This window comes from Nomascus leucogenys, chromosome 6 (assembly GCF_006542625.1).
Source record: "Nomascus leucogenys isolate Asia chromosome 6, Asia_NLE_v1, whole genome shotgun sequence".
NCBI lineage: Eukaryota > Metazoa > Chordata > Mammalia > Primates > Hylobatidae > Nomascus > Nomascus leucogenys.
Genome location: NC_044386.1, coordinates 32,704,752 through 32,732,706, shown reverse-complemented (window position 1 = coordinate 32,732,706; position 27,955 = coordinate 32,704,752). Strand labels below are relative to the sequence as shown.

At 36.9% G+C, this 27,955-nt stretch overlaps 1 protein-coding gene across 1 annotated transcript in view; it reads right to left on the bottom strand.

The window, feature by feature from the left end:
- SPEF2 (sperm flagellar 2) overlaps positions 1-27,955 on the bottom strand; it is a 187,990-nt gene that overhangs the window by 113,532 nt on the left and 46,503 nt on the right. The window contains exons 9-10 of the mRNA XM_030813964.1: positions 24,019-24,206; positions 19,887-20,055 (exon numbers count right to left, since the gene is read on the bottom strand). Of these exons, the coding sequence (XP_030669824.1) occupies positions 19,887-20,055; positions 24,019-24,206 (357 nt within the window). The remainder of the gene's footprint in view (positions 1-19,886; positions 20,056-24,018; positions 24,207-27,955) is intronic.

Sequence of the window (27,955 nt, the reverse complement as noted above, 5' to 3'; positions counted from 1 at the left end):
AATGTTTAATATGACAGATATCCCAATTACCTTGATTTGATTATTACATATTTTATAAATGCATCAATACATGTGTTTATTATGAATCAATAAAAAATAAAATAAAAAAGAAGGAAAATAAAGTAGCCATTAAAATAGAGAATAAAAGTAATTTTAAAATAAACTAGGAAGAAGAAACTTGTAAAAATAAAAATGGAAATTAATAAATTACAGAGTAAAACTATCCAGATACTCTTTATTGATAAAATTCCGAAACTTATCCCTATTAATAATGGATAATGAAATTACTACTTTGACACAAAAGAGAAGAATAGCAAGTATCAATGTTGTAGCATAATAGGAAAAAAGGTAACAGCAGACACATGTACCCTCTGTTCATCATAGCACTATTCACAATAGCAAAAACATGGAATCAACCCAAGTGCCCATGAAGAGTGGAATGGATAAAGAAAATGTGGTATATGCACACCATGGAATAGTGCACAGCCATAAAAAATAATGATATCTTGTCCTTAGCAGCAATATGGGTGCAGCTGGAGGCCATTATCTTAAGCAAACTAATGCAGAAGCAGAAAATCAATACTGCATGTTCTCACTTATAAGTGGGAGCTAAACATTGAGTACACATGGACATAACGATGAGAACAGTGAACACTGGGGACTACTAGAGGGAGGAGATGGGGAGAGTGCAAGGGCTAAAAAGCTACCTATTGGGAACTATGCTCACTAGCTGGGTGACAGGTTCAGTCATACCCCAAACCTAGCATTATGCAATATACTTCCGTAATATTTGTGCAATATACCTCTGTAACAATCTGTAACAAATGTTACAGAAGTATATTGCATGGTATAATTTTAATAAAAGTAGGAAGTGGGAAGAAAAAGAAAATGTTAGGTACAACTATACTATAATAAATTTGGATTTATAACTGTATGGTAATAAATGATATTCTAAGAAAGTGCAAATAAATAAAATTAAATAAAATCTTTGAAAAGATAAAAGCCATGAAAGAAATGAAAAAGATGTCATAGAACTATACTTATGAAAATTGAAGACACTAATGGTTTACAGAAAAATTTTCTTTCCTTAACTGAACTGAAATTTAAATGTTTAAAAGTCTTCTAGAGTACAGAAGAAGATAGAAAGCTTTCCTGTTTATTTGGCAAGACTAATATAACCCTTATACAGAAAATGTATCAAAGATAATTGACAGAAACAACATCCCAAAAGAAAACTACAAGCCAATCTCACCTGGAAATATTTGGCACAAATCATGTATACAATATTAAAGCCAACATAATATTAACAGACAATGAAGACACTAATTGACATTGACTGCATACTATGTAGCATATACTGTTGTTTTCATGCATTATCTCAAATGATTCTCACACAACTCTTACACAAGTATTATTATTATCTTCCTGATTTATAGAAGAAAAATCTGAGTATTGCAAAGACTAAGTTATTTTTCCATGGTCATAATAAAGAGTAACAGCAAAATCTAGACTGGAACCCGGGCAGTCAGATCCCAGAACATGTACTCATACTCAGCATATGATGTTGACTTTATCCCACCATGACTGAATAAGAATTATTCCATGAATCCAAGGAAGGCTAAATACTAGAAAGCCTACGTACTATATGCATTAATAGGTTAAAATTAAAAAAAAGCATAATGATCATTTTGACAAATAAACAGCTGATAAAACTCAAAATTCATTTCTGATTTTAAAAATACAAGAAAAATAAACAAAATAAAACAATATCTTAGTAAATTATAAATTGAAGATAACTTTCCTAACACTCTCTGGACCAATGGTAAATCAAAATAAACTACACATTTTTCCATTAAAGGCAAGAACAAGAAAAAGTTGCTCATCATGAGTACTATCAGTCACATTATTTGGGAAGTTCTAGCCAGTGCAACAAAATAAGAAAAAGAAAGAAGCAGCAGTGTCTCTAGAAGTAATGGTGGCTGCTGAAGAGCAGAGTTCCTGGTGCAGAGGTGGCAGCTATAACCTGAACGGCCACTAGTGCTCTGGGGTGGTGGTGGCAGTGACAGTTTTCTTGTCAGACTTTGCTATGATGGTTCCGGTGATTTTCTTTGGAAGTTTAACCTTGAGCCTACTTCTTGAGCCCATCTACGGATTCTCTGAGCCACCCACCATATTTTGAGTATTTTCTTTTCCTGCTTATTCAACAAGAGTCCATTATTTTGCCTGCAAATTTTTTGCTTGCAATTTTTTTTTTGCTTGCAAAAGCTGACAAAATCAACAGAATTAACAAAAAATGTATAGATTCTATATACAGAAAGCTTCAAAATTTGACTATTAAGAAAAATGACTTGAATAGAGGGTGAGATAAAAAGGTTCAAAATTATAAACCATTTATAATTTTGGTTCAAAATTATAAACCATTTAATTCTCCTCCAAAAGGAGAAAGGTTCAAAAGGTTCAAAAAGGTTCAAAATTATAAACCATTTAATTCTCCTCCAAATTAATCTAACTTAATGTTTAATGACAACAAAAGTGCTAGTGTCATTTCCCCCTAGTTATTGCTCAAAGGTTGATATGACAAATGATTTGAAAGTTAAAGTGGGCCTGGTGTGGTGGCTCACGCCTGTAATCCCAGCACTTTGGGAGACCGAGGTGGGCAGATCACGAGGTCAGGAGTTCGAAACCAGCCTGACCAAGATGGCAAAACCCCGTCTCTACTAAAAATCCAAAAATTTGCGCCACTGCACTCCAGCCTGGGCGACAGAGCTAGACTCCATCTCAAAAAAAAAGTTAAAGTGCAGGAAGAAATATAATGGGCAAAAAAAAAAATCTATTAAAAATACTTTAAAAGGAAAGTAATGGGAGTGTTGCCTCATAAGTTATGAAAGCACTTTTTAAAAATATGGTAATGAAAAGAATGAGTTGCAGGGACAGAATATTCAGTGTGCAAAAATATAGAGTCCAGAAACAGATCTAATTATATGTAAAAGTTTAGTATGTAATAAGGTTTATACTTCACATTAGCAGAGAAAGATTATTTTACAACTGGTATTTGAATAACTAGTTATATATTTGGAAAAAATAATGTTAGATATCCTTATACTTTCATAAAAATAAATTGACACCAGAAGAATGAACGACATAAACAAGAAATCTAACAGCATCAAAATTTGGGCGAACACTTATATGCTCCACGATTGTTTTCCCAAGCATAACACCAAAGCTGAAAACCACAAAGGAAAAAGTTGGTAGTTTGATTATACTCTATAAAAATAAAATCTTCTGCACATCCTCAAGCACACACACACAAACACACATAACTCACTCACACACTTCAAAAACAAAAAACAAAAGCAAAATATCTGCAATATAGAGATATGTGTATATACATATATATTTGACAAAAGGTTAAGAATTTTAGTACATAAAATATGTAATCAGAAAAAGAAAAATAACAGAAAAATGGTGGAAAGGATATAAATGGGCAATTTTGACAGTAGAACAAAATGGCCAATGAGTTTATAAAGAAATGTTCAAATTCATAGTAATAAAAGATATCCAGATCAAGCAATGATGTATCATATTTTGCCTAAAACCAAAAGATGGAGTCATACTTCTCATTCACCACTATTGAGAGGGTAAATTAGTATATTGATTTATTATATTTTCTAAAGTGTCCAAAACTGCTGTAATAGTTCTGTCATAACAATAAAAATAATTAAGACATACAAGTCAGATAAGAATTAATATTTTTATTTACATACACATATAGGTAAAATGGTATTTTTCTATAGTCACTTGAGGATCTTTAAAAATTATCTTCAGTGCACATAAAATATATTTAGTAATGTGATTATGTGATAATTTCATTACCTAGATATTATTCCATTTGCACTCTATCAAAGACAAAGAATAGAAATACATGTAATTTATATTTTAAGATTATTTGGAATTAGAACATATAACCTATTTATTAAACTATTCGAACTTCAAAAAACCCCAAAATATTGTTTCAGCAGTGCAGAGATGTCAAATCATAGTGGAATATTGAAAATTAGAAATTCCAAGATACATTAGTATTTTTTTAATCACGTAAGTCTCCTCAAAATTGTATCTCAGATGATCAATTCTATTAGCACTTGTATTATATCACTGCCCCTAATCATCTTGATGTAAGTCTTTTCGGTCCAAAGATCAGGGATAGAGAAACATAAGCAATGCCCATTTGGGGAGATAAAGGAGCTCTCTCATCAAAATAGGTGCTTGTGAAATCCAAAGAGGGAACCAAAACAAAAGACAGGGTACATTATATTTCATTATATTTCTTTAAGAAACACCAGCCAACTTCTGCTAGTCTGGATTGTCTTAAGTCAGTTAGAATTTTTTTTTTTTTTTTTTTTTTTTTTTTTTTTTTTTTTTGTGGAAGGTATGTGTCTTTGTCTTGTGTATGATTTAGCTCATTTCCTAACCATTTTCTGGAGGGCACCTCTCTGAAAAGATATAGTTTAAAAATTATTGGCCAAATTTGACCACTAATTTGAAAGACATTTTTTTCATTTTAGTCAAATAGATGATATATGGTTTATAAATATTACTACACTATCATTAAGTAATGAGCAAGTCACATTTTTGGCTTATAAATAAATGCCGATATTATATTTTTAATCCTTAACTCTTGATTAATATGACAAAGTGGACCTTAGTAACAGATTAAGTCTACAAGTGGAGTTATTTATTTAAATAACTTGAAGTAAGAAAAGTTTGTTTAGGCCACTTTTGACAATATTTCCATAATTATGCTATGTCATATATAAATAAGTATATCCCTATGTTCTTGCTTTTCTTTCATCAGTATTCTTTTCATACCCATTATCTGACAAAACACACTTACTCAGAATATAAGTTGTCAAATTTGGTAAGTGCTATGAATGGCTTGTCTGGTTTAGTGCCAGAATTTCTGATATGAGAACACTGCAGATAAGACAATACTTTTTGAAACAAATTTTTAAAACCCCATAGTACTCGTAGTAAGTTTTTCTTTAAAATTGGTGTAATGTAGTTATACACAAATTTTAGTATATTTAGTATATAAATATAATCCTATTTGACTGCCACTTCTATACATACTACCCTGTATTTATAAAAATTATTTTGTTTTAGTTTACTGCCTTTGTTTTTTCTAGGAGCCCTGTGCATAATAATAATCTGCATTGTTCAAAATTAGCCAAATACTAATTGGATCTGCAAAATTACTGGTTGCACTATAATTGATTACTTGCTTCTGCTTTCATTCACTGGAATTATTTATACTTCGAATTAGACAAATGGTGATTATTTTATGTAATGTGGCCAATTAGAAACTAACCAAATAAGAAAACAGAAGCTATAGAAATTATGTAATTTTACAATAAAAAAGGTGATAAATCCAAGCCCAAGTTGAAGTGGAAAGTTGCCAATATTTTAATGATTTTGAATGTGCAGTCACTTAACCCTTTTTAAAGGAAACAGTCTTAGGCTTAAATCAGATGACTTGAGTTTCTATTATATAACACTTCTGCTACTTGCTTGCTTTGCACGCTCATTAATTCCATCATCATTGCAGCATAATAACAATATGTATCTCACCAGATTGTTGTAAAGATTAAGTGAAATAATGCTTGTGTGAGGAGCCTATGTGACCTCTGACTATATACAGTTTAGGAGTTCTCAGGCAGCTGCTGGATGCACGTAAGAGCGCCACATCCAGCTGCACTCCAATCTGAAAGGTCTGCTTCCTCACAAAAAATCCCAATAGCCCTCTTCCATCACTAAGCTAGCTGTAGAATGTGGCCAAACACAATGGAATAGGACGTCACTGCGAAGAGAACAGAATGCTTAGGTTAGAAGAACTGAAGCCTGACCTGTAGAGATAAGCAGATAAAGGATTTGGTGGAACACATTGAGCAGAATCACTGTCAAAATAAAGCCTATGAAGTTCCTAGCAAAGACCAAAAATAAAGGCTGAGTTAAGGTAAGCATCTCAAAGGGGATGAAATCAGAACATGATGAGTGAAAAGAGATCAGAAGAACTGGAGAAAGAAGAAATTCAGACTAGAATGATGGTTACTAGTTTAACTACAATGAGCTAAAGAGATTTACTAGTTCACTAGTGATAAGGAATCAGAAATTTTTATCAGATCTCTACTTTACATATTTATTATCTATGTAGATATGATTAAATTATTTATGTAATAAAACATATATTATTTACTCTTTCAGGTATTGTTGTAAATAAACATCTGACTATTAGGCCCAGACTCTGATGCCCAGAGTGGGCAAAACCAGGTAAATATCACATGGTATAAACAATTGCTTTAACGAGATACTCTTTCTGCGTAGATGTACTAGTCCTTGATTCATGTAAACTGTCATGAACATGTAGGAAATAATTATTAAGATGTATTGATTTTAATAATAATATTTTAATTGCACCTGCATAAATACTATCAGTATGCATTTTTGAGAAGGTGTTAAGTATATGATTCAGGATCTATCAACACCTAGGAGGTCTGACTCTCCCTGTGAATTTTTGTCTGCCTACACACAGACATCATAAAATTACAACAGAGAGGAAATAGACTCTGCCTGTGGTCAAAAGTCACAACCTGTTCACTAGCACTGGTTTTTGCTTGTTTGTTTGTTTGTTTTGAGATGAAGTCTCACTCTGTCTCCCAGGCTGGAGTGCAGTAGTGCGATCTTCGCTCACTATATCCTCCATCTCCCGAGTTCAAGCAATTATCCTGCCTCACCCTCCCAAGTAGCAGGGATTACAGGCATCTGTCACCATGCCTAGCTAATTATATTTTTAGTAGAGATGGGGTTTCACCGTGTTGGTCAGGCTGGTCTCGAACTCCTGAACTCAAATGATCCACCCACCTCAGCCTCCCAAAGTGCTAGGGTTACTGGCGTGAGCCACAGCACCCAGCCCACTAGCACTGTTTTTATTAATTGACCTACACTGACCTTTCCAGAACTTGAATTCTGAATTCCTGGAACCATAGTATCCACCATTTTTATAGATCCCAACTTTACAGATCACATGGGCCTACCACTCCGCTGTCTAGCCTGGATCCAAAGCACTCACATGCCTCTCTATATCCTGTTGTAGGAGCCTAATGGTGACCTGGAGTTCTGATTCTGGTTAATTCCAGTCTCTCATATCTTTTTAGTTTTTTGTGGCCTAATGTGTCAGTATTCTTGGTTTCCTTGTTATGAATCATGGCTAATAGAATCATGAGCATTTACAAACAGAATCTGCTTGGAAGCAAACATGCTTGAATGTGGGCTGAGTTGCACACTTCAAGGGCAAGCTTAAGCTCCCATGTGTCCACTGGATTCCCTTCTTGATTGTAACATTGCCCAAGTGATTGAATGATACTGCTGATTACCCCTGTAAAAACCACATGCATCTCATTCTCATTCTTGCCACTTCTAAACATCCAAGTTGGGAATGGAGCTTCCGCATTCACCGTTTCAAAACGTGGGGAGAGTTGGCTTACTTAGATCAGTTTAAATAAACAGAATCTGGGCCTTTGGAAATATTTGTCAGTGCATAAAATCTCAGAGCACCTAGCACAAAATTCAATAAACAAATAATAGAGTTACACCAATAATACTTAGTAGAGACATTCAAAGGTGGCTTTTTTAGAGGAGTGGTACTAGTCTGAAGGTACATATAATCCAGTGTTTGTCTTCACGGATCACTAGAACTTCCCAACATCTGCATGGCCTGACATGTCCCAAATGTTCCCAATTTGGTATGTTCTAAATATTTCAGAATTAAATTACTGATACATTTAGAAAGACAAGGCGAGTGCTTTTTCTTCTAAGAGACAGAAAGGACCGTCTAAGGGGATACAACACTTCCACTGTTTTTGATACCTGCTAGTTTCCTTGGGCTTCCTGAAATGCAGTCTTTTTCTTGACCTATATTTGATAAGACCCAACAACAGACAGATTATCTTGCTGTAGTGTCCAAAGGACTTAGGGCAGAAGCTTCTAACAAACTGACTTCAAGACATTCCATATGTAGTGACTCCACGAAATGAGGCTATGACCCTTTTAGAGGGCAGCCAATGTACTGTAACTCTACCATGGCAAGACATTCAAGCTGCCTTGATCTATGGCTAGCTTTCCCTTGGCCTACCACTCTGCAGGTGTGCTTGGCTGGCTTTTCCCTTGGCACACCACTTTCCCTTGGCACAGCACTCTGTAATACTTAAAATATAGTTAAGACTTGCACTAGCAGCCTCAGAAGTAGTTGTAGCCATTACCAATCCTCAAATTTCAGGGAAATTTGAATTTATGTTCATCATGATGGACCTTTCTTCAGCTATTCAAGACGTCCAGGAAGTCTTTTTCACCAGACGTGTCCATTTTTATTGGTCTGAACCCCTGTAAAGCACTCCTAAAGCTCTCTGGCTTCTCTTGGAGCACAATTACCACTTGGACTACATCTTCTAAGATAGTGGCTTTCAAACATTTTTGACTAGGTCTCCCTGTAAAACAAACAAAAAAATGCATTCTACATTGTGACCTAGCATTTCTGTACCGGTAGATATAAAATGCACAAAAAAATTTTATGAAATCCTTATCGTCACTACTTGTGTTACGTTTTATTTCCTATTGTATTGCATATTATTATATTTATTTTGTCCTTTTTTAAAATAAATACTGGTTGTGACCTAAATTAATTTCACAATCTGGTTTCAACCTCTTTTTGGACAACAAATAATAAAAGATATTTCACTGGACAAGATACCAGGAACTCTCAGTTCTAATCTCATGTCTATAATTACCACCCTGGGTTTATTTTTTAGATATCTTCAAATAGGGAGAGTAATTCTTAATTTTATACTAACAGTCACTCAACTCAGAGAGTTAGGGTCAAAGTATATTTTTAAAGTAATACAGTTCTCAGTATAATTTCTCATAATTGGTTATAACTAAAGACTAGCTCACTCATATGCTAGATCTTATTTGTATTATTAGATCTTAGTTTAACTATCAGTTACTTATTTTCTAGTACTTTGGAAAACTGTATTTTGTACAATTGCTGTTCTTAAATTTTTTTTATAATGTGAATCTCTAAAATCTCTTATCAACAGGTACATTATTATTAATCAAAACGCAATAAAACTTTAGGCATATTGGAAAATAGACAAATTAATAGTTAAATTGTATCCAAAGAAAAAGTATTAGTGAGTGAGAGGTTAGGTAATTTATTAACTCAAGCCCAAACACCATGGGCAGAAAATGATGTCTTAACCAGGGACAAGCCGACTGCCCATTTATAGTATTTTAAGTTGTTGCACAGTCTACATGTTTCCGTTGGAAGATTGTTAGAAATAACCAAGATTGATATCTTCAGAGGTTATTGAAAAAGTCTGGATGCTGGAAGTGACTCTTAGTAAAGACACCCAAACACACTTCCTAAGCTTAGTTTGGTCTACAGGCTTGAAATTTAATGAAGCCATGGAGAAAATACAAAAATAGAAGAGTGTAAACTCCACAGCTCATAGGGTTAGGTCCGTTTTGCATTAATACCTTTAAATCAACTGACGTCTACTCATACTTCACAAATCAACTGAATTTCATCCCTTCCAATGTGTCTCATAACCTCCTATTCATATCCACACAGCATCATTCTCTGGAATCGTTTTTTTCTCATCCCTACTAAACTGTGAACACTGGAAGGGAAGGATCTCTGTCTTATTTAACACCTAGAATAGTGCTGGTAGAAGTAGGCACTCAATAAATATCTACTTATTGAATCAATCAATCAATCAATCAATACTATAGGCTGAATATATGTGAACGGAATAAATGAGTGACTAAATTGAAATTCAAATTTAGTAATTTTAACTAAGTACAAAGATGACTTAGGCCCCCAAATAAGATAGGGATAACCCAAAATTAGGGACAAGATCAGAAAGTATAATCCTCATAGACAGAAGCTAGCAAAAATCCATATACCATGAATGAAATTAGCTAATACAGGAAGCATCTCCCAAAGTAACAACCTATCGTATGATTTAAAGTGTGCATCTCTGTTAAATTAAGCCATCTCTTTTTTGTTGTCAGCAAAAAGCATTTCATTTAAGATGTAATATATGAAAAACAGTTTATTAATTTGGGTCTTTCTAACAAACTATGCCAGAGACTTAACAGGGAGGAAAGAGATGTTGTAATTCCATTTTTAGGCATAAAAACAAATTAATGTATTTCAATTTTCTGATGTTTTATCTCAGAGGAAAGATGGAGGACATGTCTTAATTTTTTAAATAGAAATATCACCAAATCACCTAAAACAAATGGGTAACATCACTTAGGGAAAAATAAATCCCTTGAGAACATTGACTATATTCACATTACCAAAAATCCTATGGTTGTAAATAGTTTTTCCAAGTGAATCCATGTTTGGAAAGAGATCTGTCACGCTTGAACGTGGGTAGCAATAGATTAGAGCTGGTCAGAAATTCAAATAAGTAGCCTGAAAGATGCCAGAACACTAGGCAGGAAATAAGTCAGGTTTAAAACAGTCAGGAGATGGCAGGTCCTAAAAATCCAAGCACCTGGGCTGAGTCCAGGGTCCTGGAGTGGGGAAGAGCAGCCCATGTCAACGTACAATCTGCTCTGTGGCAGAAGCTGTTTGTGACCTGGTTAATTTCATATTCCGAACTGGGTATTTGCCTTGGATCTCCTAGACCAGTATGAGCCAGCTGTGTTCCACGTGACTGGCAGATGAGAAAAACAAGCTGCAGATGTTCTAGCTCTGTTTGTGGCCTCTATTGCCCAGAGCCTCCTCACTTTGCTTCCAAGCCTTTAATGTGTGTTCTGTTCTGTTCCAGTTCTGCCTAGCTTCCAACCTGCCAGCTTTGTTTTCATTTTCTAGTCTGGTTCTCACCCAATCTCAGTTTTGATCATTGGCATGCTCAAAGGACTTGGCTTGATCCCACCTCTGTCTCTTCCTGTTTCTGGCCACATCAGGGAAATTATCTTGACTGTCTTGGTTCCAGTTCTAAGAATTAAACCCCTGGCACTGTATCTCCTGGCTGACCTTCTGGCTGGGTCTGTGCTGGTCTCCTACCAGAGGGAATAAAATACTACAGAAATATACCTATTGCTAGGGTAGAATGAAAAGTCTAGTGGCTATATTCCAGTTACTGTGCCTGGGGAATATGGCACTCAGAATAAAGCCATACTCCATGGGAAAGTAGTAAGGTAACACTTTAACTTTTAGAGCCTCTGTTGTCATCTCTTCCAGGGCTTTCTGTCCTCCAACTACCCCCAAACCCTGACGAAATCTGGAAGAACTGCCTAAATTTTATTCAGATGTAAACATTTGTAATAACTTCCCAGGTTTCTTAGAAGAGGCAGAAAGTGTGGTTATTTATCTTCCCTTAGGGGAGTTCAGCTGTGTTATCTGGCAGCCCCACGGGGTTTCTTGAACACTGTATGGGACCTGTTTGATAGCCAGGTGACAGTGGAAAAGATTAATACTGCCTTAGACAAAAAGGCAAAGAGAAGAGAGGATGATTAGCTGAAGCGCAGCTGAATTCTGTCTTCTCATCCAGGAGCTGTCATGGAATGGGCTCTGTGTTGGGGCCCAGTTTCAAGAAGGCCTCAGAACAACTTTGGAAGATGAATTGACCCTGTTGCGTGAGCCTGGAAGCCTTGTTAAGTCACTTGACCTCCAGTCAGGTCAGTGTATGGTTAGCTACCCAGACACATCTTTCTACCAGACACTCTGGCCTTCAGATTCCAGAGGAGCCAGTGGGCAGGGGTGTCTATCTTTCACTGACATTGGCAGGGTGGGTACACCTCTAGAGAGAAGGTCATATCTCTTGCCAGGAAATGCAGAGTCTGAGCAATCGAGGGAAAGGAAGAGGTTAGCTCAACTTCATCTGCCATGTGGACCCCCATGCTGAGCTGATGAGTGTTCCGGCTAGAAGCAGACTGTGAGTGGCCAATGCCTTGCCTATGGATCCGTATCATGGTTAATTCTGGATCATCAGGAAATCTAATGAATTTGACCTGATTCAATAATGCTTTTCACTCAGTAATCTGATCACTTCTGTTCCAGGAGTAGCCTTCCTCATTCTGCCCTAATCTAATGGTACGAAAACAGGCATGTTTAATTTTAGCCTATTGCAAAAGAAGAGCCAGGGCAGTAGACTGCATCTACCTTATGCTTGTTTTTGGAGGGAAGTTTACACTGGCCACGGTTAGTTACTCAGCGTGTGACCATGGTCACTGTCAAGGCCTGTAGGCCCATGCTGGAGAGAGCCTGGCACCCCATGATGCAATCCAGTCACTCCAGCTTGTCACATATTCAGAAGTTCAGAAAGCTCAGCAGTGACAGGTCTATTTTTTAGAAATGCTGAGCTACAAATTACTAATATATCAGGCAGCCAGAATCACTGGGCTGACTGCAGGTCTGATTACCATGGGTAACTGACACTAAGCCATTCTGGGAGATACTCTCTTTTAAAAAGTTACATTTCAGTGCTGCTGAAATTCAGTGACCAATCAGATGCAAACAATGGGTAGGCGCTTCTGATTAGCACTCTGATTTCCAGCTGTGCTCGAAGTAACTCACTCAGGAGATCAGTGGAAAAGTAGTTCAGTCACCCCAAAATGATAGGTTCCTCCTCCTTGTTCCATTCTCTATCCCTGGAAAGCCACCATGGCCCTTCCAAGGCATTGAATGTGGCACACTGAGAATTACAGCAGCCCAGCGCTTTTCAAAGCACAACTGCCTGGGTCAAACAAACAAACAAACAAAAAATAAGACTCTAAGGTCACTGCATTGCTCCGCAAGTGCCCTTGAGACTGAATCAACCTGGACTTCTTATCAGATTTCTCCCTGTTCTGGGGCCACCAAACAATTCTGATGGTGGTGGCTATCCTTATCAAAACAGTAAAGGTCATTCCCCAACTGCTTAAACTATGCGTTATTCATCAGTGAGGTGGTAGCCTACCTCAGGATCACTTTTATAGTAATTTCTATGGTCTTACTATTTAAAGGAACGTTTCCAGAAGCATCTACATCTGAATTCACCTGTCTACTGCTATTACCTAGCCAGGGATACTAAGAAAGACATTTTTGGTTGGAATTTCTCTGGTGTCACAAAATACATAGGCATTATGACTTGTTCTGCCTATCTTGTAACTGCAAAATTCACACAGTATTTTTCCACATGGAATACCCTCTTCTGTAATGACTTACTACCACCCTCTTTATTTCACTGCTAAGATTGATACCTCAAAGAGGTATAAGCCACGCCCAAAAAGCTTAGAGGTGACACTGATCAATGTGTCAAAGACTACTATAGGCTCACTGTACCAAATAATATGACTGACAAGTCCTGACACTGGACAGGAGTGGTGGCGTGGGGGGTCTTTTAGGTGAGAGAGTTTATGTTTCTCAGTCCTACACATCTGAGCCAAATTAAAATTTAAACACTTTCTTGGATCCATTCAAGTTTTCAAGATCACAAACCCCATTGTGTTCTTCCTATATTTATCTGTTAAGACATAGCTTTAGCTGCATAAATGTCTTCTTTTGAGAAGTGTCTGTTCATGTCCTTCACCCACTTTTTGATGGGGGAGGGACAGCATTAGGAGATATACCTAATGCTAAATGACGAGTTAATGGGTGCAGCAAAACAAAATGGCACATGGATACATATGTAACAAACCTGCACATTGTGCACATGTACCCTAAAACCTAAAGTATAATAATAAAAAAAAGAGATAGCTTTAAAATATTTTATTTTCTTTTGAGACAGAGCCTCGCTCTTTGGCCCAGGCTGGAGTGCAGTGGCACGATCTTGGCTTGCAACCTCCAAATCCTGGGTTCAAGGGACTCTTGTGCCTTAGCCTCCCAAGTAGCTGGAATTACAGGTGCCTGCCAAAATGCCCAGCTAATTTTTGTATTTGTAGGAGAGACGGGGTTTCACCATGTTGGCCAGGCTGGTCTCGAACTCCTGACCTCAAGTGATCTGCCTGCCTTAGCTTCCCAAAGTGCTGGGATTACAGGTGTGAGCCCCCACATCCAGCCTATAGTTTTAAAATAGAAAACTTTATAGTCAACTCTAAAATCCTAGCTGGTAATTCTGAGCAATTTATTGAACAGAAAGTGGGCTTGATGCATAGAAGCTGGCTCCTGTAGTTGCCAAAGTAGGTAGAGAACAAACCCAAAACTCAGTGGTAGAAAGCCCAGAAAAGCCCTGACCACCTTCCGTTTCCCTGTTCCCACAGAGGAGGGAGCTTGGAAGAGGGCTGGCTTCTCTCTATGTGATCAAGAACAAATCAAAACAATCACTCTGATCTTATTCACGTCAGTCATCCAGGACTCCTCTCTTTGGCTTTGTCCTTCTCACATCCCATTCCACTTCTATCTGGCTGCCAACTTTTTGGAAACCATTTCTCAATTCTGGTCTAACGTCTTGAACTTGATACATTAATTCAACTATTTCTACCATGGTTTTCAAATGAACTTACCTTGTCTCCAGTGTTAATAATTTAAGCCAAATACCCTTCACATGACCCAAGTTCATCTTCTACTCCTGCTATTCCATAGACACAAGTCCCAGATCCCTATCAAGCCCTCTGAAATCCTTGGCCTACAACAATTAGAAAACAGCCTTGTTTCTTGGCAACCAAGGACCTAGGGCAAATAGAGCCCTCTTTGAAAACTAATACATTGATGTTCTGCTCTGTAAGTTAGAATCAGTGTGCTTGATTACTACAAATAAGAATCCTGGCTAACACGGTGAAAGCCCGTCTCTACTAAAAATACAAAAAATTAGCCGGGTGTGGTGGCAGGCGCCTGTAGGCCTGTAGTCCCAGCTACTGGGAGGGCTGAGGCAGGATGGCGTGAACCCGGGAGGCGGAGCTTGCAGCGAGCCGAGATTGCGCCACTGCACTTCAGTCTGGGCGACAGAGTGAGAGTGACAGCGAGACTCCGTCTGAAAAAAAAAAAAAAAAAGAATTCTACCCAACCAAGATACAATGAGGCTTAGTCTACAAAAGCCAGTTAGATAGCCTTACCATTAGTGAAGGAATTTAGGGAGTTAGAGGTAAAACTGTAAACAAATGGAGAAAAGAACCTGCAGGTATGAAATGGCACATTCTTAAAAACTAAACTAGAATGATATGAGAATATTCCTTTCAACATCAATCTTCCTTCCCAGCTCCTTTCTATTTTGGAGGCTGATCATGATTCTTACTGCCTATCTTGAGAAATGTTTGTATTTCAGGAAGTGCTGATGTCTTAATTCAAAGGAATGATATTGTGAGGCATTGAGTGCAATGACAGGCAGAATTTTTACAATAGAATAGCCTTAGAGAATATCTCAGCCTTCATCATATAAGCAAGTGCTTACTCTGTCCACTTAGAGGTCAGCTGTATTCCTCCATATCTGAAAATAAAAGATGAAACCATCATATTTTTCAGGGCCCTCCAGTACTACACAATGCAATTATATACATTTATATTAAAATGAGTAATTAGAATTAATGCTCAGGTTCATCAGTAGAAGCATCTTCATAGTGAAAAGACAAGAAAATTAAGACTTCTTGGCAAGAAACAGAAGAGGCCATAAAACAAGCAACTTCATGTGAAATTAAAAGTTCCTATACTTAATTAGTAAGTTTCCATATTGTGACATTTTGTAAGTATCCTGAATAAATGCATATATTATGGGCTGAATGTTTGTGTCTTCCCCAAATTCATATGTTGAAGCCACCATCACATTGGTGATGGTGAAGTACCATCACATTGGAGGTTAGGCCTTTGGAATGTAATCAGGTTTAGATGAGGTCATGGGGCGGGGCTCCCACGATGAGATTAGTTTTCGTAAACCACCATTTTCAGCAAACTATCGCAAGGACAAAAAACCAAACACCGCATGTTCTCACTCATAGGTAGGAATTGAACAATGAGAACACATGGACACAGGAAGGGGAACATCACACACCAGGGCCTTTTGTGGGGTGGGGGGTGGGGGGAGGGGCAGCATTAGGAGATATACCTAATGTTAAATGACGAGTTAATGGGTGCAGCACACCAACATGGCACATGTATACATATGTAACTAATCTGCACGTTGTGCACATGTACCCTAAAACTTAAAGTATAATAAAAAAAAAAGAATTTGGAAACACCGAAAAAAAAAAAAGAAGAAAAGAGAAGAGCTCACTCTGTGTCTCTCTGCCCTGTGAGAACACAGCAGGAAGGCAGTCTTCTGTGAGCCAGGAAGAAAGCTCTCACTGGGGAGCCAAACTGGCTAACACCTTAATCTTGGGCTTCTCAGTCTCCAGAACTATGAAAAATAAATTTCTGTTGTTTAAGCCACCCAGTCTACAGTGTATTATTATAGCAGCCTGAGCTGATCAATGCAATGTATATGTTTTAAATGTAAAAAAGTGATCGATTCACATGCCCTTAACATTCATCTACTAGAATCTATCACTGTGCTTGGGTCAATTATCCAGGGATGTCTTTGGGCCAAACAATTCAGATGAGACAGGAAAACAGAGAACTCCATGGCCCATTTAGTCCCATATTTCTATTCTTTGGTGGAAAAAGACCTGGTGGTAATAAAGGTCATTGTAAAAAAACTGGGGGATAGGTATCCATACATGTGCTGTAGTGACAGGCATACACATGTTAAATCTAACATATACAACCACATCTTAAAGTCTGATTGACGGAAAATCATAAGCCAAAAATAATGTTAATAAAAATGTACATTATAACACACACTGTAGGGTTAACCCAATAACCACAACAAACTCACCTGATCATGAACTTAAACAGTAATTTGCCATTAAAGGCAAAAAATAGCAGCAATTAAAAATCATGAACAACTTAAGACAACATGGACGATGTGCTGGAAATGAAATATCCTTCCTCCAAATTATAGAAATTCCAAGTATAACTTGGTTGTGGGCATGCACAGTAGAGCTCTGAAAATGGTTAAGTGTTTTGTGGCAGGGACTTCTTAGAAAAATCCAAATCTTCAGGAAACCATAGCCATGAGCTAATTTTAGTTTATGAACACTAAATCTTAGTAACTCTTAAACTCATTCAACTAGTAATTGCTAGAAAGCAGCTTATATAAAAGTGAATGCTATGAATTGCAACTCATTTGCTAGTAAGACCCACAGAAAGGATTTGCATTAAGGGGAATTTGAGGTTCACCAGCAGGAGTCCACTGCATGATTGAGAACCACTAGCTGCTGTGTGGGGCTGTGCTGCCAGCTGCACTAGAGGAACCAGGCCTCCTGGCTTAGCCTGCTACCCATGGTCCATTGGGCTTTAAGGGCCCTTCCTTACTCTCTACTAAATAACTCAATGTTGTTATGCTGTGGGAGTTGCCTAGGAACCCCAGAGAGGTCTGGCTGCTCCATGATGCTGTTCTTGCCTCCTTCCTGGGAGAGAGAAATGTTATTTCTAGCCACTGGGCTAGAGCTCCCTCACATTCAGTCATTCTCACATAAATAGAGTGTGATGATTTAGGAAATAATGTTAAGAAATGAGTCAAATTTTTGGCAGCTACATATGACATGTACATAAGCAAATATCTGTTTTAATTGCAATTTCTAGGTACAATATTTAAAAATTTTAAGCATAATAGCTTATTCTAACAGAACACGGGCTTTTGAAAGCACAAACTCAAAACTGGGAACTGTCGGTTCTGTAAAGGTAGAGGGCATGGACATCAATTAAGTATGCTAAGAATATAAACTTTTTGAAGATTAATTTCTGAATAATACATTTGCTTGAACATAATGTTCATTATAATGTTATTGAACATAATATATAATGAACATTATTATGTTCACGCAAATGTATTAATTTCTGAGTAATATATTTGCATTAAAACTCCTGAACAAATTTAATAATAACAAATGTGGACAACTGTTTCTTTTAGATAAGCCAGGATGCATTGTTCCGCTGCCTTTTATGATAGACTATTTAAGCCAGATAATATATTTTACAAGTTGAAACATTTATTTTTTACTTGTACGTAGGAACATTTAGGAGAAGTTCTTGAAGAGACCAAAGATCTAAAAATAAAGAATGATAGTATAATAGTTTACAGTATATCCTAAAACCTGCATATGGCATATTTTCCATTATGGTGTCGAAGGGAGCTTGTGAAAACATATTATAAATCCTAAGGTAATTTTCATTTCTAGAAAAACAGCAAAGTCAATACACAAAGCAAAGTACATTGCTAGACGCTCACAAACTCCTAACAAAAGTTTATAATTTCCTGCAAAAGAAATGCATCATCTGCTTCAGGATGTGGGTAAGACAAGCATGTTCCTGTGGTAACCATTTCTCATACAAGGAAAATAGCTAGAGAGACAAAAATCTTTGCTAAGCTTCAGCCTACTAGGTCTCCTGATTTGTAAGAGCAACAAGAATAGAGATTGAGCTGTTTAAGAAGTAATTTAGAAATAAACATTCGATGAACCAGTAAAGTCTGTCAAATAAAATGACTTCTAATTTATAATGGAAAGAAATACCTTAACACAGGTTGATACTGTCAAAGCATTTTATTACATGGCATTATATTTTACGTGGATGTGATAGGTCTGGTATATTTTACGACCATACAAAACAAACATCCACATATATTTTTTAAGGTTCTAGTCAATCCTTAATAATAATTCTCTTAGTGCTACAAATACAGATTCATTTAATTAAAATATAGTATACATTTAATTTCTCATAATCTCATATTTTTCCTTATCTTTTAACCACAAGGTTATCTTCTTGTAATACTTACTTATTAGCATTATTTTGCACTTTTCTTTGTTCATTGTAATTCATTCATTTTATTCACTCTTTGTCCCACAAACCTTTGTTGAGTATTTACTATCAGTGAATAATTAGGTCAAATCATCTTTTCATAGATTTTTTTCATGTTGCACTTACTGACCTTCCGGGACTCATTTTGTAATTTTTCTAATAAAAAGCCTCACTCCTCATTCCATTGCTGTTGATGCACTCAAAACTTCTATCCAAAAGCTATGATTGTTACACCTTTACTTCTAAGGGTGAGATGGAGTGGGATGGGGAGAGTAGGATGGTGAAGAAAGAAATGGGTATGTATTATATGCATCCAACATAAAGTGTGCTCAGCTAAGTGTTTAACTCATGTTATTTTAAATGAAGTAGGTATAGTAGTATTCCCTTTCCATAAATTGAAAAATGGAAATCTATTAGCCCTTAATGAACTGGTCACCTAAGGTCGCACAGTTAGTAGTTGGCAATTTCAGTAATGTAGCTCTAGTCTGTCTAATCTCAAAGGCTTTACAACAGTTCTTCTAAAAATCACAGTTGGCACCCCATACTTTTTATTTCAATCTTTGAATAAAAGATTGTTTGAATCTATGCTATTCATAAAACCCAGACCTCCTCCTCTTTCATTTTGCCTGTAAAAAATCTATTATTTAGATCGATTACAAAAGAAATACTTTTTAACAATGGTTTTTGAAGCAAAAGTACACAGCCCACACAAAGAAAAACGCTAATAAATAAATTAAAGCATTTAAAAAATTCTGAAATCTGTCTACCTAGACAATTACCATGCTTGATGTTTTTTTCAGACCACTCCCCTAAGATTACTAGGAACAATAGATAATAGCTTATGTATAGTTTAAGCATCTAAAAAGTAGTACAAATATACAAATTAAAACAAGGGAAAATGCAAACAAAACGTCTATTTTTATTAGTAGAAATGAAATAAGGAATATCACAAAATTAATGTTAAAGAAAAAGGATTTATTATGTAGCATTCTAATTATTTCATATCAGTAGGTACCTTATATTCTTCATAATCATTGGTATCTAGCAAGTCCCTTTTCTCCAGTTCTGTAAGTTGTTCTCTTGAGGGATTAGCAGGTAGCGTCTTAACAGAGGCTTGCTCATATATGGGTTTTGCATTAAAAAATAGCTCCTTCCAATCATGCATCAACTTATATGGAATCAGACTATTGCACAAAAAAAAGGTAGAGATGAATCAATGGTTAGTCAAATATAGATTTTAAACATTGGTATTTTTATTATATTTATGTAATTAGCTCACTTTCATCAGACAGAAATAATTACTGAAAAATGATCTTAAAGGTTACCATATGTGCAATGACAATATGACTAATATATATGAGATTTTTCTGTTACAAATTATTTACAAAATGTAAACCTACTGTTCTCTTAAAGTGGCCTTGAAAAGCACTCAGTTTGTTCGTTTTGCACAGGAGGACACTGATACTAGAGCATTTAAATAATTTCCTAAGGTTGCATAGTAAGCTGATATCAGAGCTGAGAATTAAGGAACCTAAATGTTCTGACCGTACTCACTATTTTTAGATATATTGTTCTGCTATGAAACAGTCAATAAAAAAGTTTAAAGAACCAGTGGCATAAAGTAACAATCATTCTTCAAACCCACTAAGTTCCAGACATTTTACTAGCCATTAGAAATATAATATCAAGTGGAATACCTGGCCTTAAATAGCAGACTCTGGGAAAGAAGGGCAAAAAATAATTGCATATATAAATGAAAGTTTTGAATAAGAATTATACAATGGGAAAGTATAACAGTATGACTCAACTTAACTTGTTGGTTCCAGGAAGGTCTCCTTAAAGAAATGACTGCTAAGCTGAGGCCTGAGGAATGCTTAGGAGGCAACAAGGACAGAGTGAGGGGAAAATTGTTTCAAGACAAGATGTGTGAAATGTCCTGACATGATCATAAACAGTTGGACTAGAACTTGAAATTACAACTTAAAAAGTAGTATTTCATTCTGATTCATTCTACAACATGAATGGACCTTGAAGACATTATGCTAAGTGAAATAAGCCAGACAGAAAAAGGACAAATATTATATTATTCCACTTATATAAGGCACCTAGAAGAGACAAATTCAGAGACATCAAGTAGGATAGAGATTATCAGTGGCTGGGGATTGAAGGGGATGAGGAGTTATTATTTAATGGCTACGGACCTGACAACTTTTCCTGTTTAAAAGGTTGTGTGTTCAGGGGTCTTGAACTCCTGACAAACCTCATATTCAGGTATTTCTCGTTTTTGCTTTCTCCACCACTTATTAGGGCTTTAAAAAGCCCCAAAATTACCTGTTTCCTCCTAATAACCTTTTAATATTCTCTTTCAATATGACTTACTATGACATTTGTAGACATTCTATGGCTTCATGATTGCAACCCACTAAAGTAGCCCATGTATCTTGAAAAAAACTATAGAAGAAAAAAACCTTAGCTATCTGACCTTTACCATAAAATTCTTTTCACATTTAAGGATATGAGGATAGAAACAGATAAAATGGCAAAAGTAGGAACATTTTTAAAATAGCTTCTCTAGTCATACACAGAATATTGGTCTCCATGTTTTTGCCAAAATTCTCCTTTTCCTCAAGATTCTGACTTGCCATTCCCTACCTGATCCGTTGAGGCTCCTGAATAAGAAAATGACCTGCTATGGCTTCTAGGGCCCTGAATATCTTCCTTATTAGCTGACATTATTAAGATTCCATGCATACTTTTGGGCTAGCAATTCAGTTTTCTCAAAGGATTCAAATTCTGTCAGCTCACTTCAGATAAACCTGGTCTGGTGAATCAATTATTAATTCAAAATAAAACAAGTGAGGAAAAAAATGCTATTATATCAAAAAAAGGGCTGCTTTAGAAGCAGTACTGTACTTTCCATTTTAGAATGAGCTCTTTTGACTTTATATAAGTTAGTCTGGAAATTCCAGCTACGTGGTCTCTTTTTTTTTTTTCTTGAAACGGAGTCTCACTCTCACCCAGGCTGGGGTGCAGTGGTGCGATCTCCGCTCACCGCAACCTCCTTCCCCTGGGTTCAAGCCATTCTCCTGCCTCAGCCCCGTGAGTAGCTGGGATTACAGGTGCCTGCCACTGAGCCCAGCTAATTTTTGTATTTTAGTAGAGATGGGGTTTCACTATCCTGACCAGGCTGGTCTTGAACTCCTGACTTCGTGATCCACCCGCCTCAGCCTCCCATCCCTTTGCTCACAGAGATAGATGCATATTCTGATTGCCTTCTTTGGAAAGACTTACCAGAAACTCAAAAGAATGCAACCTTCAGTCTCTCACCTATATGTGATCTGGAAGCCCCCAGTGGGTGGGCCTTGCTTTGAGCTGTCTCCGTCTTTCTGGATAGAACTAATGTACTTACTTCTTGTATATTGATTGATGTCTCATGTCTCCCTAAAATGTATAAAACCAAGCTATGGCCTGACCACCTTGGGCATATGTCGTCAGGACTTCCTGAGGCTGTGTCACAGGTGCGTCCTCAACCTTCGTAAAATAAACTTTCTAAGTAACTGAGACCTGTCTCAAGTTTTCAGGGTTCACACTTACTAGTCTCTATGAATCATTTATCCCACTTTCATGTTATTCTATTGCTATTTAAATATACTTTGATTTTTAAAATTAAACTTTCTATTTCGAGGTAATTGTACATTCACATTAGGTGTAAGAAATATGGAGATCCATATATCCTTTACCCAGTGTCTCCTGATTGTAATATCTTGCAAAACCACAGTACAATGTCACAACCAGGATATTAACATTGATACAGTCAAGATACAGAAACTTCTATCACCGTAGAACCCATCGTGTTGCCCTTTCAGAGCCACACACTCACTTCCCTCTCACCTCCATCCCATTCTTAGCCCCTGGCAATGACTAATCTGTTCTCAGTTTCTATAACTTTGTCATTTCAAGAATGTTGTATAAATGAAATCATAGAGCATGTAACATTTTGAGATTGGCTTTTTCCCACTCAGCCTAAGTATCTGGAGATTCATCCAGATTGTGGCATGTATTAATAGTTTATTATTTTATATTTCTCAGCAATATTCTGTGATATGGATGTATCACACTTTATTACCTGTTGAGAGATATCTGGATTGTTATCAGTTTTAAGCTATTACAAATAAAGATGATATAAACATTTGTATACAGGTTTTTGTGTGAATTTAAGTCTTAATTTCTCTAGGATAAATGCCCAGAAGTGTAATTGCTAGGTTGTGTGGGAGTTCCATATTCTGCTTTTTAAGAAATTGCCAAACTGTTTTCCAGAGGGGCTGTACCATTTCACTTTCTCAGCAGCAATGAATAGTGGTTTCCTCCAGATCCTTGCCAGTACTTGGTGTTTTCATTTTTTAAAAAATTTTAGCTATTCTTATAGGTGTGTAATGATATATCATTGTGATTTCAATTTGAATTTCTCTAATGACTAACAAGGGTGAATTTTTTTACATGGGTATTTGTCATCCGAATATCCTCTTCAGTGAAACGTCTTTTCATATCTTTTGCCGATTTTTGAACTGGCTTATTTTCTATTGTTGAATTTTGAGAATACTTCATATATTCTAGATATTAGTCTTTTGTTGGATAGGCAGTTCGAAATATCTTCTCCTCTTCTATACATCCTTTCATCCTTTTCAAAGCAAAAAGTTTTAATTTTGAGGAAGTCCAACTTATAAAGTTTTGTCTTTTGCAGAGCAAAAATTTTTAATTTTAATGAAGTCCAATTTGTCAGGTTTTCCTCTTATGGATCATGCTTTTGGTGTCAAGTCTAAGAACTTGTTGCCTAGTCATAGAACCCAAAGATTTTCTCCCATTTTTTTCCTCAAAGTTTTATAGTGCTATGATTTACATTTAAGTCCATGATCCACTTTGAGTTAATTTTCATAAAAGGTGTGGAAAAAGGCATGTGTGCATCTTAAATAAAAATAGTCAGTGAGTAAATCAAGTCAGTAATCAAGGTCTCCTGCACCCCACCTTTTAGTCTTTTCATGAATCATTTTTATCTCTCTTTACTTATCATCCTAGTATCTACTTTACAATCTTATCCCTCCTCATTCTCTATCATGTCTCCACTACGTTATTACAAAAAAAATACTTACTTATTTGTCAACATTCGATAGTCTGCCACTTTAGTGGACAAATCAACTATTTGATCCAAAATTTCCGCACATATTGAATAATGCTTTTTGTAACGAGCTTGAGCTCTTTCCACAGCAATCTGATCATGAAGTCTCTTTTCTTTAAGGAATTGTTCTTCAAAGTCAATCTTGGCTTGTTTTGCCAAAGCCTAAAAAGGCAAAAACATATTTTTAAGTCACTATAATTGAATCAAATAAGAATAATGTCATCATTTCAATGGTGAAAAGGTCTTTCAGTAGAACGAAACCTCTTCTCACACCAGGAAAAAAATTAATCATGAATGAACACTTTTTTCTTAATATATTAGTACTTATTGCAAAGACAATATTGGAAATATCCTACTCTTAGCTTATCTTATCAACAAAGCATAATACAGTGAGAAGTGATCTAACTGGGGAAAGCCCAATGCGGATTGATGAGGAATTCGATCTTAAGCCTTCAAAAAGAAGTCCTGAGTTCACCGGTTGCAAATAGGGATCAGAGAGAAAGAGGCAAGTCTGTGCCAGACCCTAAGCATAGCTGACCCCTCACTCCCACCTCCAGAGTGCCAATTTGGACACATCTGCTACAGCCATTGCCCTTTGTCTTTCAATGGGAGAGTTCTATAATACTGGTTTATACTTAGAAAATATTTTAGAAAGTCCCTGATTATACTGGCATGAGAATGTAACACATTTGCCAACAAATGTTAAATGTGTTAATTACAAACCCTCTACAGATACAGCCTTAATAAACTGATGGCATTCATTTGTAGGAACATCTATTTATGCAGAAAGCAATGAAACACTTAGCTTGTTATCGCCCTCTCCTTAGCGCACTATTATTTTGTTTAGGGAATCTTTTCTTCCCACAAGGTACAAAGGTTGAACTCAGTCCAGCCAAGCTGAGGATAACATAATACTTAATTAGTGGGATTCAAATGACCAAATATTGCTTTTCAGAGAGCTATGCCAGCTTCTTGAGAAATTCAGTTACATGCTAGCCTGCTCTAGGAAAAAGATTTGCCTCCTGTAACAACCCAGTGAGTATCAAACGGAAGTAAACTTGGGCTTTGGAGGAGCTATGGATGAGTTCAAGCCCTAGATTTTATATATAATTCAAGTTCTAGCTGTGAGACCTTGGGCAAGTCATTAGTCTCCTTATGTCTCCATTTCCTCAAAGTCAGGATATTAATAGTACTTAGCATACCCCAAAAAATTACCAAACCATCTCATCAGAACAAATATTTCCTATTATGACACTATTCATAAATGACTAGATGTGTGACAATGGATTGCTGTGTAAGGTCCACCATTTGTTTTGCTATTACTGTTTTATTTTGTGTGCTTATTTCATTTTTGTTGGGAAAGGGGTTAAGCTGGATGATCACTAAGGTCAGTTCTGTACATTTGACAGATTGAGGAATTACATCAGAGTTTGTTATTCTTGTATTATTCTGTATACCCTGTTTTCATGGAGAAAGAGTACAATTTAAGTACAAAGCTTTATGGCATGATTCATGAAGTGAAGAATTCAGAGGAAAAATGAATCTAAGAGAGCAGAAATATCCAATGAGAATTCATGGAAAGAGTGACACAAAAAATGGATCATGAGGTTGGTTTACTACAGAGTTCTCTGAAACACATGGAAATATTTAGGAGGTGAGGAATAAAAACCTTTAAGGGAATGGTAGAATGTTCCTGCCAGTAATAGTATAGCTTTCAACCCTGGTTGCTGCCATTGCCTGTCTCCGCATCTCCCTCTCTCTCTTCCTCCCTTCCTCGCTCCCTCCCTCCCTTCCCCCCTCTCCCCCCTCCCTTCCTTTATTCCTCTCCCTCCCTTCATCCAGCTGTCTAGTCTTCCTTCTCCTTTTCTATGTCTACCATCAATCCTCTGCCAAAGCCACCATAACTTCCTGTCTCATTACAGCTAAGTGGCTTGCAGCCATAAAAAGAGAAGGAGGAAAAGGAAAAATGAAGTCTGTGGGAGGTAGTAAATCCCAGTGGTTATGAGCTTGGACTCTAAAATCTGATAGAGCTGGCCTTGCTCCCTGCTACACCACTGAGAAACTGTGTGACTTGGAGCCTTCTAGTCTTCAATTTCCTCATGTGTAAAATGTAAATAAGGATGTCATTCACTTATGGTCATTGAAAGAATTATATTATACATGCTTGTAACAAACATAGTACAATGCTTGACTCGAAGTAAAGCTCAAAAAACATCAAATATTATTGTAATTAATTATCAATAATAATAGTAGATAGCACAGAAGTTTGAAATCAGGAACTGTCTTAATATAGAATAGTTTTTCAATTGTCTCAAAGGAAGAGATTAGCAGATTTAATCTAAAAACAAAACAAAAACCCTCAAAAAATTGAGAGTGAAAGAAAAACACAAAGTTCTCCTCCCTCGTTTTCTCTTTCTCTCTCTCCTCCTCCCTTCCTCTTTCTTTCTTTTTCTTTCTTCCTTCTTTCTCTTTCTTTCTTTCTTTCTCTTTTCTTTCTTTTTTCTTTGGTTTCTTACTTTCTCTCTTTCTCTCTTTCTCTCTTTCTTTCCCTTCTTTTTCCCTGAAATGGAGTCTTGCTCTGTCATCTAGAGCTGGAGTATAATGGAGTGATTTCAGCTCACTGCAACCTCCGCCTCCTGGGTTCAAGAAATTCTCCTGCCTCAGCCTCCCAAGTAGCTGGGATTACAGGTGCACGCCACCACACCTGGCTAATTTTTGTATTTTTAGTACAGACAGGGTTTCACCATGTTGGCCAGGCTGGTCTTGAACTCTTGGCCTCGTGATCCACCTGCCTTGGCATCCCAAAGTGGTGGGATTACAGGTGTGAGCCACCATGCTCAGCCCTTCCTCCCTCCCTCCCTGCCTCCCTCCCTTCCTTCCTTCCTTCTTTCCTTCCTTGCTTCCTTCCCTCCCTCCCTGCTCTCTCTTTTGCCTTTTTCTTTTCTTTTCTCCCTTCCTTCCCTCCCTCCCTCCTCTCTCTTTTGCCTTTTTCTTTTCTTTTCTTCCTTCCTTCCTCTTTTTTTCTTTCTTTATTTCATGAGCAAGAGCAAACGTGGTACTGCCTTTATGGACTTTACATGCCAGTGAGATAGGCAAACAGTCAAAGAGCCACACAAATACATATATAATTACACACTATGACAAGTGTCATTAGGGCAAGACTGTGGGGTATGAAGATATAACAGGGGCCTGACCTAGACAAGAAGGGGCATATGCAAGGAGCTTTGAAAACAAGTATTAATTGGGTGAAGGCACTTGGGAAGAGGTGCAAAGTAGAAGAAATGACTTGTTCAAGGATCTGAGAGCAAACCAATGTGGCCAGAGCCCAGGCAATGAAGGGAGGCAATGAAGCCTCAGAGGGGATTATATGGAAGACCAACAAAGGCTGGAGCAGCCTCCCCAAAGTTTCCTGTGCCACTGAGGGGAGCATGTAAGCTGAAGTAGCTGAGGTCTCAATAGCACTGGGCTTGCACCTGATGACCGTAGGGTTTCCAAGTTGGCTTGGCCTTCATAACCTGGGGCATTGTACATTCTCTGTGTGCGGAGGTGGGATGAAAGAGTACAACTTAGGGTTGATTTAAGGAACATAAATAATGTTATATTCTTACACTCTCCAGCTTTTGGTCACCTATTCATAACCACTAAAAATGGATGAAGGAAACCACTGCAGTAGTAGTACTGCAGTAGAAACCAGGGTTGGTAGTGTAGACATGGAGGAAAATGGACATAATGAAGAGAAATTTAATGCATGAAAATGATAGCACTCAGTGAATGTTTTGGGTATGGAAGAATAAGGGTGAAGCAGCTTTCAGGTGGGCCCTGAAGTTTCAGGCTTGTATAATTCGATAAATAATGATGCCATTTGTTGAGCTATGGAACACTGAAAAAGACTAGTTTCATAGAAAAGGTCA